We start from the raw sequence: 15,791 nt of genomic DNA, 5'->3' as shown, positions 1-15,791 counted from the left end.
GAAAGAGTTTTTACCTTTTGCCAGCTCTTGCCTTAGATTTAGTATAGCACCAAGGTCACAATCAGCTGATGCATATGCATGAGGTACCATGGTCTTTGATTCTGTTAGTTTCTTAGCAATAACTCTTCTTGTGTCGCTAGCAGGGATTTCAGTGAACGGGCTCTTGCAATAAAAACACATTTTACATATTAAATTAAAGGAAGAAAGATGATTTCCATAGAATAGGATCACAACAATAAAGGACATCCTATAAATCAAAACGTTCAGTGGTGGAAAAACCACTGGTTTTAATGTATAATGTTTTCTAAATAACTATGATGCCAATTATAGCTTTCTTAAATCAAAATGAACATTCTGCATAGGCATATAAACTACAAGGCATGTATAAATATTCATTACAATTCCCACTGAAGTCCACCCAGAATCATAACAGATCGGTGTGTCCTTAAGTTGCACAAATAAATAAAACTCTAAATTGAATTCTAAAACCCTCCTGGTATAACTCTATCATTTATTTTTATATAATGTGATGCAGTGATCTTAGCGTAGCTATAAATCTGAGAAAGTTAATACCATGGAAGCTGGCCGGCCAGGAACAGAGACAGGGGTAACTGGAGGACGTGAAGCACTAATGGGCACGCTTGCTGATGGTGCAGACAAAGGCATTCCAACTTTGTGTAGAGGAAGTGAAGAAACAATGGGTTTTGCTTCCACAGGCTTCTGCTTCTGCTCTAAAAGCTTGAGGGCATCCCTGTCAATTCAAAGACACAAGTGGAAAGGTTTAAGAAACACTTCAAATCTAATGAAGTGCAAATAAATCTATAAAAGAACCTCTGCAAAGCATAAAGGCCTGGTGTGCTCTGGTCCATGGGGTCGTAAACAGTCAGTCATGACTTAGCAACTGAACAGGACCAATAACAAAGCACAACAAAAATCCACTTCAAAATCAGTCCTGTTATTTACCAAGCAATTTATAGGTCTCATTATTAAGCATTCATTTATAGAACAACAGATTTAAGTTGTAAACTAAGCCATTTGGACTACAGCAGTGTTTTTCAAACTTGGCAATTTTAAGGTGTGTAGACTTCAGCTCGCAGAATATCACAGGTAGCATGCTGGCTGCAGAATTCTGAAAGCTGAAGTTCATGCATTGTAAAGTCGCCAAGTTTGAAAAAATACTGGACAATAAATACTATTTCACCATATGAAATGCCAAAGTTTCCCTGTCAGGACTATACTTAAATCCTCTCCCATGTCTGAAATTAGAATATGAGTTGGGTTTATGGTGCTGTCTAGGAAGATAAAATTGAAAATAGAACATAGAACATATTTCGGAAAACCAGAAGCATTGCAGAGAGACCAGCGGGCTCTGATGAACTCCATGAAAATCTAGCCGGAAAAACTACTGTTGGGGTGGGTGGGTCTTCAGACTGGAACCGTCCTGTAGGGATGGTGAAGAAGGAGAGGCGTCTCGGACGACCAAGAGGAATAGACAAGGTCTTCGAAAGGTCAGAGGCAGCTCTTTGGATTGATAGTGATTGTAAAATGACTGCTCTGAAGCCGGGGAAACCAGACTAAGTGTTTATGCAGGAGCAGTGTTTGAATGGAGTGCTGGTACGAGGTGAGTGATTGGCCAAATGACAGATTAAAGAAAATTTCAAATTGAACATCAAAAGGTGTCCCGGAGCTGAAATGAGGAGCTAATTGGCACTTGAGAAATTCTATGGAGAGAGAAGAACAAAGAGGAGGCTAGAATATTAAAGCCCAAGAAAGTTTTCGTATCTATAATTGGATTTGGAGAAACTAAAAATAATAAAAAGAAAAGAATCTGAGGAAAAATATTTTTTATGTGGATTTAAATATTTTTGACAGCTTTGACATTTAGTTGGTTTGAGAATATTGTAGATGTGTGAGAGAGATTTGGGAACATCCCCCCAAAAAGAATCAATCAAAGAGTAAAGAGGGGAAATAGTGGAAAGAGATTAGGAGCAAGCTCGGGGAGAACTACTCGAATAATATATCTAAAAGTGAGAAAAAGGATTCAGAAGAAAAGATATTATAAATATAAAAAAAGAAAAAGAAGTTAAGAGAATGCGATAAAAGGAGAAAACTATCAAGAAGTGGAATTTTGGAGAGACCAAGAGAAAATGATTAAAGAAGGGAAGATTAGTGGAAAAGAGGAAGGGAAATAAGGTATTTACTTGTAGATTTAAGGGAACTGTATTAATATTATTAATTGTGGATGATCAACTAAGTTAAAGGGTTTAAATCAGTGGTGAGATGTAAAATTTGTTACTACCAGTTCTGTGGGCATGGCTTGGTGGGGGGTAATGTGACTTTTAAAAGCATTTTTTCTTCAGATGAAGACGTTGTAAAAAATGCTTTTAAAAGGCTCTGACGATCTTAGCTGAGTTGCCTGATTGTCAGAGGCTTTTGTTTTCTTTTAAAAGCATTTTTTTGCCTTTAAAAGAAAAAAAAGCCTCTGATGATCAGGCAACTCAGTTGATCAGAGTTTTTAAAAGCATTTTTACAACCTCTTCAGCCAAAGAGATTGTAGAGAAAATGCTTTTAAAAGGCTCTGACAGTCCCTGCTGAGCCGCACAATCATCAGAGACTTTTTTTTCTTTTAAAAGCATTTTTTTGGCTGAAGAAAAAAATGCTTTTAAAAGTTTTTTAAAAAAACCTCTGATGATCGCACAGCTCAGGTGGGCATGGGGGGGCGGGCAGGGATTTTTGCTACCAGTTCTCCGAACCACCTGCCACCATCACTTCCAGATCAGGTGATCTGGTCCAAACCGCTAGTTTCACCCCTGGTTTAAATGTAAGATTTGAATATTGCTTATAGTAAAACAGAATAACAGATGAAATGTGAAATGGCAATTTGGTTTAATTTTGAAGACAATTTAAATTAAGAGACAAAGTTGAAATATTAAAAGTGGGATGGGGATTTTGAGACATAAATTCTGTAATGGAGAAATAAGATAATTAATTGATGTTATTGTAAGATATTAGGAATTAAGGGTGGATAGTGATACTGTTAACGTAATATGTATTAAGAAGAAATTAAGATAAGATAAAGAAGTATGGAAAAAGAATATTATGGCTGAAATTGGAAACATGTAAAATGGACTTGGGGAAAAATAGAATAATATAGCAGAAGCTGAAATAGCAAGATATGGTGAAAAATGATTAATTTGTGATAAAGAATTATATAAAAGAGATGAATATGAAAAAAATGGAAAGACTGGAATAGATTATAGATTAATATATATAAAATGTATAAGATGTGACCCAGTCAACATCTGTTCATAAAATATGTATTAGAAAGAAAAATTCTAATAAAACTTGTTTTTTTAAAAAAGGATTGCAGTGGCATTTCATCGTACTATATTTTGAAATGAAAACTAATTGTCCCCCTGTGCATTTCAAGTTTACAATATTTATTTAGAATAGAATAGAATTCTTTATTGGCCAAGTGTGATTGGTCACACAAGGAATTTGTCTTAGGTGTATATGCTCTCAGTGTACATAAGGAGAATAAAATACATTCATCAAGAATAAAAAGATACAACACTTAGTAATAGTCAAGGTTACTAATAAGCTATTAAATCGTACTAGGAAATAAATAAAAACAATATAATTCAAAGATACAAGCAACATTGTTATAGTGGGAAGAAATGGATACTAGTAAGGAAGAGAATAATAATAATAATATAGTCTTAGTAAATTATTTGACAGAGTTGTGGGAATTAGTTGTTAAGCAGAGTGATGGATTTGGGAAAAAACTGTCCTTGTGTCTAGTTGTTTTGGTGTGCATTGCCCTTTAACCGTCTTTTTGAGGGTAGACGTTGAAACAATTTATGTCCAGGATATGAGGGGTCTATAGATATTTTCACAGCCCTTTTTTTGACTCGTGCAGTATACAGATCCTCAATGGAAAGCAGGTTGGTAGCAATTGTTTTTTCTGCAGTTCTAATTATCCTCTGAAGTCTGTGTTTGTCTTGTTTGGTTGCAGAGCCAAACCAGACAGTTATGGAGGTGCAGATGACAGACTCAATAATTGCTCTGTAGAACAGAATCAGCAGCTCTTTGGGCAGTTTGAGCTTCCTGAGTTTACAATATTTATTTATAATCCATATTTATTATTTTTATATATAACTCAATGTACTTAATATTCTTATTTGGCCCCCAACACCCAACAACAACACTGTGAGGTGGATTGGGTCAAGACAGAGTGACTGCTCAAGGCCACCCAGTAGGCTCTTATGCCTAAAATGGAACTATAAGTTACAGTCTCTGGGTTTCCAGACGAGCACCTAGATATATTATACAATAAATTATATTATTGAAAGTCATTGGGAATCAGATAGCATATAAGTTTAATAAATACCGTATATACTCGAGTATAAGCCGATCCGAATATAAGCCGAGGTACCTAATTTTACCACAAAAACTGGGAAAAACTATTGACTCGAGTATAAGCCGAGGGTGGGAAATGAGGCAGCTACTGGTCAATGTAAAAAATAAAGATAGAGCCAAGTAAAATAACATGAATATTTATTTGAACGAAAAACAATAAAAGTGCAAAAGGGGGTCCCCAAAAAGAATATGGTATCAAAAATACAGTATCTTTAAAAGTAACAGCAACCAAGCTAACGAGAGCTAAAATCCCTCAAAACTGGAGTTCTCCTCCTCATCATCTGTTTGTCCAAACAGAGCTTCAGCTACTTCAGCTTCTGTGATGTTATCCGATATACGTTGTCGCCATCACTGAGTTCACAGTCGCCATCATCACTGCTGTCACTCTCATACAATGCGCTGTCTTCACTGCCATCCATAGCATTACTAATGCCACATTTCTTGAAGGCACGTTGCACCATGTCCTCTGGAATATCTTCCCATGCATCACGAACCCACTGTGCTATTAGTTCTATGTCTGGCTTTCTCAGATTTCCAACTTTTGTCAGACGAGCTTGACCAGATGTCATCCATTCATGCCACATCCTTCGCACATGGTCCTTGAAAGGTTTATTTAAACTGACATCTAGGGGCTGCAATACAGATGTAAGCCCACCTGGAATAACGGCCAAAGTGACTTGAGATGACTTTGCCAATTTTTTTATGTCATCAGATGTGTGGGCTCTGAACATATCCCAAACTAACAGTGATCTTCTAGTCCAGTCCCCACTCCTCAAGCAAGAGATCCTATACTGTTTCAGACAAAGGATTGTCCAGTCTGTTCTTTAAAAACCCTCCAGGAATGAAGTGTCCAATAAGGTTCAAATTGCAAGTACCGGTAGTCCTCAATTTAAGACTGCAATTGAGCCCAAAACATTGTTTTGTTATTTTCCCTAACTGTATGTATCCCCTGCCCCCATTTTACGTCAGGCTGCCATCAAAGTAAGCACGGCTGAATATTATTATTATTATTATTATTATTATTATTATTATTATTATTATTATTATTATCATTATCATTATCATCATCATCATCATCATCATCATTATTATTATTATTATTATTATTATTATCATTATCATTATTATCATTATTATCATCATTATTATTATTATTATTATTATTATTATTATTATTATCATTATCATTATCATTATCATTATCATTATTATCATCACCATCATTATTATTATTATCATTCTTATTATTATTATCATTATATGATGATGATGATTTTTGCATTGGACAGAGCGAGCTACAGTTTACCAAACTTTGTATCTTTTAATGAAACGTGTTAGTCTGGAAGGGACTGTTTGAACTCACAAAACACTTGCAACTTTTAGTTCCGTGCTGAGGATTTTTGGAAAGCAGCCCAGCAATATTTATTTATTGCTCGGACTGCTCTTATTTTCACTCCCCTTTCTTTCTTTTCCTTCCTCCTCCTCCTTCTCTGCCTCTCTTCGTCCCCCACCTCCCGGGATCCTTGCGGGTCGAAGGTTCTGCCCTGCCTTACACCAGCCGCCCACCCATGCCAAGGTCTCCTGGCTCTTTCGCCTCTGTAAGCAGCGGCTTCTCGGCAGCGCCGCCCCCTCCCTCCATGGATCGGCTCCTTCCCAGCACTGAAGGCATCCTTAGGAATACACCTCCACCTCCAGGAAAATAAAAGAGGCAGAGAAGGTAAATCGCCCGCCTGCTCGGAAAGGAAGGAGAGGACTCCAATGGAAGAAGGAGAGGAGAATTACCAATAACAAACACAAAGCGCTGGGTTAGAGGTGCCTTGTCATGTACAAGGAGATCAGAGAGGGCAACCACCTCGAAACAATAATCAGACTCAAAACGGGCTGCTTATTTGCCATTTGCTCTGGGTAGAACGGGTTTTTTTTTTTAAAAAAAATTGGTTTGGAGAAGGAAAGCTAATTTGCTGATCTGCGCGAGGGTCGGTTTCTTTTGCCTCCCTTCTTCTTCCTCCTCCTTCTTCCCACCCTAGCTTGCAATGCCCCCATCTCTCCTCCTCCTCCTCCTCCTGCCCCCCTCTCGGGGGGAGAAATTGTTTGTTCTTGCCGTATTTCTCCGCTTTCCAAGAGGCTTTTCTTTTTCACCTCTTTCTCCCCACCTCCCCAATTTCCATAGGGGGGAAAAAAAACCCTGGGGAAAACTTGGCAAAAAATAAAATAAAATAAAAAGTACTGAGTGCAAATGTTTTTTTTTTATACTGTAGTTGGAGTTTTCCACGTTTCTTTCACATTCAAGGCAGCATTCTCCCCCCATCCCTCGCTGCTTTTCCAAAACATGCTTTGAAACCTTTGCATTTTATTGGGATGTATTCGTGACAAACGCCCCCTCCGCGGGCGAGAGGAGGACGAGTAAGAGGAGGGCGAGAGTGACAAACAAATAAAGAGAGTTCTTCTCGCCCCTTGGCGTTTGACACACTCGCCGTCCTCTCCGCCGAAATTGAGTGCGGCGGCAGTGGGGTGGGTGGGTGGGTGGGGAGGCCGCCGTGAAGTGCCGGCTGGGGAGCCGGGATTGAAGTGCCGGCATGCTTTGCCAGCTCGGCCGGCTCGTTTTGGGCGGCGGCTGGCCTCCGGCGCTTCCGCCGCTTTTGATGGCGGCGGCGGCGGTGGTCGGCGGAGGGGCGGAGGGGCGTCGACATTTCGCCTCTCACTCCTCCTCTTGCCCGCGGTGGGCGGAGGGGCGTTGTCACTCGCCCTCCTCTCCAGCCGAAATTGAGTGCGAGCGGCGGAGGCCGCGTGAAGTGCCGGCTGGGGGCCAGGAGCCAATCCCGGCCCCCAGCCGCACTTCACGGCGGCCTCCCCACCCCCACCGCCGCTCGCACTCAATTTCGCCGGAGAGGAGGGCGAGAGTGACAACGCCAAGGCGAGAAGAACTTATTTGTTTGTCACTCGCCCTCCTCTCAGCCGAAATTGAGTGCGAGCGGCGGAGGCCGCCGTGAGTGCCGGCTGGGGAGCCCAGGAGCCAATCCCGGCCCCCAGCCGGCACTTCACGGCGGCCTCCCCACCCCCACTGCCGCCGCACTCAATTTCGGCCGGAGAGGAGGGCGAGAGTGACAACGCCAAGGGGCGAGAAGAACTTATTTGTTTGTCACTCTCGCCTCCTCTCAGCCGAAATTGAGTGCGAGCGGCGGAGGCCGGCTGGGGAGCCAGGAGCCAATCCCGGCCCCCAGCCGGCACTTCACGGCGGCCTCCCCACCCCCACTGCCGCTCGCACTCAATTTCGGCCGGAGAGGAGGGCGAGAGTGACAACGCCAAGGGGCGAGAAGAACTTATTTGTTTGTCACTCTCGCCTCCTCTCAGCCGAAATTGAGTGCGAGCGGCGGAGGCCGCCGTGAGTGCCGGCTGGGGAGCCCAGGAGCCAATCCCGGCCCCAGCCGGCACTTCACGGCGGCCTCCCCACCCCCACCGCCGCCCGCACTCAATTTCGCCGGAGAGGAGGGCGAGAGTGACAACGCCAAGCGAGAAGAACTTATTTGTTTGTCACTCGCCCTCCTCTCAGCCGAAATTGAGTGCGAGCGGCGGAGGCCGCCGTGAGTGCCGGCTGGGGAGCCCAGAGCCAATCCCGGCCCCCAGCCGGCACTTCACGGCGGCCTCCCCACCCCCACTGCCGCTCGCACTCAATTTCGGCCGGAGAGGAGGGCGAGAGTGACAACGCCAAGCGAGAAGAACTCTATTTGTTTGTCACTCTCGCCTCCTCTCAGCCGAAATTGAGTGCGAGCGGCGGAGGCCGCCGTGAGTGCCGGCTGGGGAGCCCAGGAGCCAATCCCGGCTCCCCAGCCGGCACTTCACGGCGGCCTCCACCCCCACTGCCGCCGCACTCAATTTCGGCTGGAGAGGAGGGCGAGGTGACAACGCCAAGGCGAGAAGAACTCTATTTGTTTGTCACTCGCCCTCCTCTCAGCCGAAATTGAGTGCGAGGCGGGGAGGCCGCCGTGAAGTGCCGGCTGGGGAGCCCAGAGCCAATCCCGGCTCCCCAGCCGGCACTTCACGGCGGCCTCCCCACCCCCACTGCCGCCGCACTCAATTTCGGCCGGAGAGGAGGGCGAGTGACAACGCCAAGCGAGAAGAACTCTATTTGTTTGTCACTCTCGCCCTCCTCTCCAGCGAAATTGAGTGCGAGGCGGGGAGGCCGCCGTGAAGTGCCGGCTGGGGGCCAGGAGCCAATCCCGGCTCCCCAGCCGGCACTTCACGGCGGCCTCCCCACCCCCACTGCCGCTCGCACTCAATTTCGGCCGGAGAGGAGGGCGAGTGACAACGCCAAGCGAGAAGAACTCTATTTGTTTGTCACTCTGCCCTCCTCTCCAGCCGAAATTGAGTGCGAGCGGCGGGAGGCCGCCGTGAAGTGCCGGCTGGGGGCCAGGAGCCAATCCCGGCTCCCCAGCCGCACTTCACGGCGGCCTCCCCACCCCCACTGCCGCCGCACTCAATTTCGGCCGGAGAGGAGGCGAGTGACAACGCCAAGCGAGAAGAACTCTATTTGTTTGTCACTCTCGCCTCCTCTCAGCCGAAATTGAGTGCGAGCGGCGGAGGCCGCCGTGAAGTGCCGGCTGGGGAGCCCAGAGCCAATCCCGGCTCCCCAGCCGCACTTCACGGCGGCCTCCCCACCCCCACTGCCGCTCGCACTCAATTTCGGCCGGAGAGGAGGGCGAGTGACAACGCCAAGCGAGAAGAACTCTATTTGTTTGTCACTCTCGCCCTCCTCTCCAGCCGAAATTGAGTGCGAGCGGCGGAGGCCGCGTGAAGTGCCGGCTGGGGGCCAGGAGCCAATCCCGGCCCCAGCCGGCACTTCACGGCGGCCTCCCCACCCCCACCGCCGCCGCACTCAATTTCGCCGGAGAGGGCGAGATAAAACTTGTTTTTTTAAAAAAGGATTGCAGTGGCATTTCATCGTACTATATTTTGAAATGAAAACTAATTGTCCCCCTGTGCATTTCAAGTTTACAATATTTATTTAGAATAGAATATAATTCTTTATTGGCCAAGTGTGATTGGTCACACAAGGAATTTGTCTTAGGTGTATATGCTCTCAGTGTACATAAGGAGAATAAAATACATTCATCAAGAATAAAAAGATACAACACTTAGTAATAGTCAAGGTTACTAATAAGCTATTAAATCGTACTAGGAAATAAATAAAAACAATATAATTCAAAGATACAAGCAACATTGTTATAGTGATAAGTGGGAAGAAATAGATACTAGTAAGGAAGAGAATAATAATAATAATATAGTCTTAGTAAATTATTTGACAGAGTTGTGGGAATTAGTTGTTAAGCAGAGTGATGGATTTGGGAAAAAACTGTCCTTGTGTCTAGTTGTTTTGGTGTGCATTGCCCTTTAACCGTCTTTTTGAGGGTAGACGTTGAAACAATTTATGTCCAGGATATGAGGGGTCTATAGATATTTTCACAGCCCTTTTTTTGACTCGTGCAGTATACAGATCCTCAATGGAAAGCAGGTTGGTAGCAATTGTTTTTTCTGCGGTTCTAATTATCCTCTGAAGTCTGTGTTTGTCTTGTTTGGTTGCAGAGCCAAACCAGACAGTTATGGAGGTGCAGATGGCAGACTCAATAATTGCTCTGTAGAACAGAATCAGCAGCTCTTTGGGCAGTTTGAGCTTCCTGAGTTTACAATATTTATTTATAATCCATATTTATTATTTTTATATATAACTCAATGTACTTAATATTCTTACTTGGCCCCCAACACCCAACAACAACACTGTGAGGTGGATTGGGTCAAGACAGAGTGACTGCTCAAGGCCACCCAGTAGGCTCTTATGCCTAAGATGGAACTATAAGTTACAGTCTCTGGGTTTCCAGACAAGCACCTAGATATATTATACAATAAATTATATTATTGAAAGTCATTGGGAATCAGATAGCATACAAGTTTAATAAATAATTATATTACATTTATATTATTGTATTATTTATTCATAAAAATATGTTACATTATTATAGGTTATTATTGTTGTTTATTGATCATTAATGATTATGTATTAAACATGTATGCAGCCCAAGTCCCAATGATTCTGAGGAGGTTACAGCAAAGAAATTACAATAACACAATAAAAGATGGCAAGAATGACAGACTGGATGGAACAAAGCAAGGATTTCATTCTCTCTCACCAGGGTGAAGAACCAGGTCTTCATAGCTCTTCTAACTAGCAACAGAGCATAGGCCATCTGGATCTCAAAGGGAACTTTGTTCCAATTTGTTCTAGAGAGAAAGGCACTGCTACAGAGAAGGCATGCTTCTGAGGTCCTGGAGAAATGGTATTGTTTAATTGAGTGAACCTGGATTGTGCCAATGCTTGAAGATCAAATTGGCTAGGCAGATACTATGGGAGACAGGCAGTTCAAGAAGCAACCAGGCCTTATGCCATGAAGACTTTTACAGGTAACCATCACACCCAGAAACAAACTAGCAAACAGTACAACTTGTGAAGCAGGGATGTTACATGGCACATTAAGAAATGCACATCACTTGCAGCTGCTGTATTATGTACCAGCTGAAATTTCAACAGCAGCTCCATGTTAAGCGTGTGGCAGTAATCAAGCGATGAGGTGACTAGGGCATGAGAGACTACCTAAAGCCCACCAATCCAGTCCCAATCTAGAAAAAAGTGCAACTCTTAAGCAGAAGTTGCTAATCCAGGAAGATTTCCAGATTGCACACCGACCTTGAAGGGAAAGTGGAACCTCATCCAAGGTCGATGAGGGAATATTGCCAGATCTGAATAGTTGAAACACTAACAGCCATTTGGTCTTGGTAATATTTCAAAAGGTAATGGCCAATTACTGATGAATTTTTCAATTTTGGAAAAATGGAACCAGACACAGACTACATTTGTTATGCTTAGGTTCTATGGAAATCTTTGCAAAAAAAACCAAAAACACTTTAAATTATCCTATTAAAAGTAACCTTTTTAGGTGGAATAAAACTCATAAACTAGATTCATATATTATACACTATATTATACACTAAGGCAGGGGTCCCCAACCCCCACTTCTGGTCCATAAGCCATTTGGATCATGCGAGCATGTGCATCCCCATTTGTATGAGCACGAGGGTGAGCACATGTATGCATGCTTCATTTGCGTGAGCCGTGTGTGCAGTGGTGGGATTCAGCCAGTTCGCACCACTTCGGGAGAACCGGTTGTTAACTTTCTGAGCAGTTTGGTGAACTGGTTGTTGGAAGAAATAATTAGGGCAGAGAACCGGTTGTTAAATTATTTGAACCCCACCACCGCGTGTGTGTGCCTGCCTGCTGCTCAAGCAAATGAAGCTGCATGCACTTGTTGGTTGCGTGTGTGGAACCATCCTCTCTTCCCTTCCTATCAGTTCACAAAGTCAAAAAGGTTGGGGAACTCTGCAGTAAGGTATAACAATATGGGATATGAAGTATAATATATTGTATTTATTAGCATGATATGAAAATCCAGTACTAGAAACTGGATATTCAATAATTTGATTGGTGCATTTGGAAGGCTGTATTAACACAAAATAAGGCAGGAATGCTGGCATGCTGGTAGGAAGTTTAGAAGTTGTAGTGGATTCATCACTGGAGGTTTTAAAGAAAAGACTGAAATGGTATCGGGTCTCTGGCTTGAACAGGGGGTTGGACTAGAAGACCTCCAAGGTGGCTCCCAGCTGTATTCTGACTGAACTCTATACTTCAGCCACAAAAATGTGTGGGATGAAGTTGGTGAAATTCCTAAAACTACTAAAAAAGGAAGCTATTATATGCTTCCCACTTGCTTCCAAATTCAGACTTTGGTAATAGGCACAGGTCAAGCTCTTGACTTTTGAGTTAATTCCTGCTAAGTATTTGGTTTGAGTGCAACCATTGCCATAAATAATTTGGGGAAAGGTGGCATTGACAGTACTGTAACCTCTTTCAACTAATCATGAGGAGGAAAACGAAGAGATCAGAGTAATACATAAAAATCAATTCCTCTACAAATGTTTCAAAGGTGGAACCCACTAAGCAAAATCTCAATTTACAACAGCATTTCCGGTAACAAAGAGGGAAAGAAAAGGGATGAGGAATAGTCTTTCCAGTCACTTTAATTTTTGTTTCACTTTGGAGATTAGCATAATTTATTCATCTGCATTTGCTGTCTTGCATTTTCAACACAACTGCATAGAAAACAGAAAGCTGTTCTATGCAGGAATGGGATTTTCTTTGTTGAGGGGTTCATTCATTTACATCATCTAGTCTGCCAAGATATGTGTCCTCATTTCTTCTCCCTCTCTTTGATCTAATGGATTATATCTTTTCAAACCATTACTCCAATTTATTTAAGCACATTGGGAAACAATAAAGGCAATTTCTGACAGCTTCTTTTTAGAACAAGCTTAACCCATAGCAGATGCTTTGCTGATTTCTTCAGAAATCAGGTTCTTCCATCCCCCTCTGGAGTGAACTGCCTTATCAGCTACTGTACGCTTTAAGCAAACATCAAAATCTAACAATACCCTAACAATGACTAATGCTGGTTAAGCAGGAGAGAAAAAATCTCTCCCCCCTCCTTCCTGAATTTGGATTCTGTCTTCTTAACTGTGGTAATAATAATTTAAAAATTGCATCGTTTTCTTAATTAATCCTTAATTTGACTTGTGACTATGGATGAATATGCAGAAGAAATTCATCCACAAATCCTGCATGGTGATGACCGCTAGTTTAGATGGCTTATTAACATCTACAGTTTTGTGGAGAATATAGTATGTCTCTTAGCAGTCATTGGAAAAGCCAATTAAATGGGACATCAATGGTCACTGATAATATAACTCTCAGTGGTATATCTTCAAGGCAAAGAGGAATGAAGTACAGTTAGAAACAGTTCTTAAGATGGGAGGATCTTTCGTCTGATCCAATGGAGTTTGTTTATTTGTCAGAATTTTATCTTGCCTTGCCTCTAGGAACTTAAATTAAAAATAAATTAAAACAAATAATGAAGTTGATGGTATAAGCTTTCTACTAGAGACTTTAAATTGCTCCTTATTTCTGATTATCTAGGAACTCTGTATATCCACTAGGTCCTCCTATTTGTTTCTCAAAATAACCCTGAACTTTGCTGAGAAATAGTAATTGGTGTGAAGTCATCCTTTAAGATTCCACTGCTAAATGTAGACTTGAGCGGAGCGCTCTCAGTTCAGCAACCCTAAACATACCTTCGCACTGGCTCCAAAACAATGAGAAACAATTCCACTATTTTCTTCCTTCTCTGTTTAATTATGTTTTTCTAACTACATGCACTGTTTTGAAATATGTTTAACAAAAATATGGTAAATAAAACTTTTTAAAAATTACACTACACATCGACATCACTGGTAATGCAAGCATATGCGCCTGATAAAATATATATAAAAGAAAAAAACTTAACATTCATATTATGGAACAATTGCTATTTTAATTGCTTATTTAATAAAGCAGTAAAATTTTATGGAAAACAATTTTCTTAACTGAAAAAGCAATTACTATTATGTGCAGAGATAATCAGAAATAATGAGGAATTTAAAGTATCCAGTAGAAAGTTTATACCATCAACTTCATTATTTGTTTTAATTTATACAGATTTGAATATTGAGATTTTCATCCTAATTTTTAATCTGCAAAATACTATTCTTTTTTTCATGCTACTGCAGAATAATTAACATGTTTAAAAATATGAAAATAGAGTTAAAAATATAATTACAGAGTTTTAAAAAGTAATGCATTACTTATAGAAATCTTTAAATTACTAAATATTACACACATGGCCTTTTTGTAAAACTCAAGTCTCCCATAAAATGCAATTGCTTCATTTATGATTTTTGTAGATTACATGCAGCTGCTTTTTTATGAACAAGTTCAGCAAAACCTATATATATATACAGGTCAGGAAGTTCCAATCTGGACAGAACATGAAAAAAAGATTTTGCCTCCAGATCAGCAAAAAGAGTAAGATAAGGTTGTATGTTCTTTTCTTATTTATTCAAACTATTTACAGAATATTTAGGGTGGCTAGATTGAAGGGAGAGGAGTGTGGTTTTAAATTGGAGGAAGAAACATCATTAACTTGTGCTATTTTATGATACTACACTGTCAGCAGAAAATACAAATTATTTGTAAGCTTTAGTAATGAAAGTCAAGGATCGTAGAGAAAACATGGGAGAAGGATTAAATATAAAGAGGGCCAAGCTAATGATAACCCTTAGAACTAATCAAAAAGATATTTAGAAATATGAAACATAAATAAATAAATTTAATTATTGGATAATTTCAACGGTAAGGAAACAGCAGTCAAGAAGTACACATCAGATTGGCATTTGGTGGGACAGAACTGAAAGGCTTAGGAAATGTCAAGATACCTACAAATATCAGAATTGTGTAGGCAATACTTTCTCTTTGGTTATGGAACTGAGAGTTGGACTTTGAAGGAGGAAGCTAGAAGGAAAGTTCGTGATTTTGAAAGCTGGTTCTTCGGAATATCATGGATAGTCAAGGAAACCAAAAAATGGATCATTGAAAAAATCAATCCAGAGTTCTCACTTAAGCATAAATAACAGGTTCAAATCAAAACTTTGGAGACATTATACAAAGATATGGCTCCTCTGAGAAATTTATTATGATGGGAAAGGAGGCGAGAAAGAGGACAATTAGCTGCAAGGTAAATGGACTCAATTACAATGGTGAAGGGTGGAAGACTTGAAGGACCAGATTGGTGATAGATAATCTAGGAAAAGCTCCACGTAGTCACTAAGAGTCAACATTGATTTGATAGCACATAGTCAATCTATCTATTATGAATGAATCTATCTGTGATATCTAGGACTTTAGTTATTAATTACTGTAACACAACTGCACTATTAAAATCAAGGACGGTTTTGCCAATGACTTCAATTAAATATGAATTTCACCATGAGTAATTCCTCAATTCATTTTGCCAATTCTGAAAAATACAAAATGCAGTCTTCTACATTCTCAAGACATGCCTTATCAGTAGATTAGGTAAGGTTCATGATGATGAACAAAATAAATGCAAACCTATTTACCAATTTTACTTCTAGGGGGCTTTTTAAAACACCATTTTAAAGCAGAGATTTCTCTCCCAAAACAAACACCAGAATTGACAAATGTATAAAATCCAATATCACAGATTTGTTGAAACATGTGCTCTGTATGAAATATAACTTCTATCAAAAATTGTAATTTGTGAGAGTCAGCACAAGAAATTTAGCTTCATTCACTGTAGTGTGCCTTTTATTGTAATAAAGTTTTACTGAAAATTGTGTTTTGCTGCCACCTGCAGTTTTCAGACTTGGGGAAAAAA

At 41.1% G+C, this 15,791-nt stretch overlaps 1 protein-coding gene across 1 annotated transcript in view; it reads right to left on the bottom strand.

Moving 5' to 3' along the window:
• PDHX (pyruvate dehydrogenase complex component X) overlaps positions 1 to 15,791 on the bottom strand; it is a 57,560-nt gene that overhangs the window by 21,991 nt on the left and 19,778 nt on the right. Inside the window, exons 6-7 of the mRNA XM_058161648.1 lie at positions 574 to 751; positions 15 to 162 (exon numbers count right to left, since the gene is read on the bottom strand). Of these exons, the coding sequence (XP_058017631.1) occupies positions 15 to 162; positions 574 to 751 (326 nt within the window). The remainder of the gene's footprint in view (positions 1 to 14; positions 163 to 573; positions 752 to 15,791) is intronic.

This window comes from Ahaetulla prasina, chromosome 1, assembly GCF_028640845.1.
Source record: "Ahaetulla prasina isolate Xishuangbanna chromosome 1, ASM2864084v1, whole genome shotgun sequence".
Lineage (NCBI taxonomy): Eukaryota > Metazoa > Chordata > Lepidosauria > Squamata > Colubridae > Ahaetulla > Ahaetulla prasina.
The sequence above is the reverse complement of the archived record's forward strand: the minus strand, read 5'-3'. Positions and strand labels throughout refer to the sequence as shown.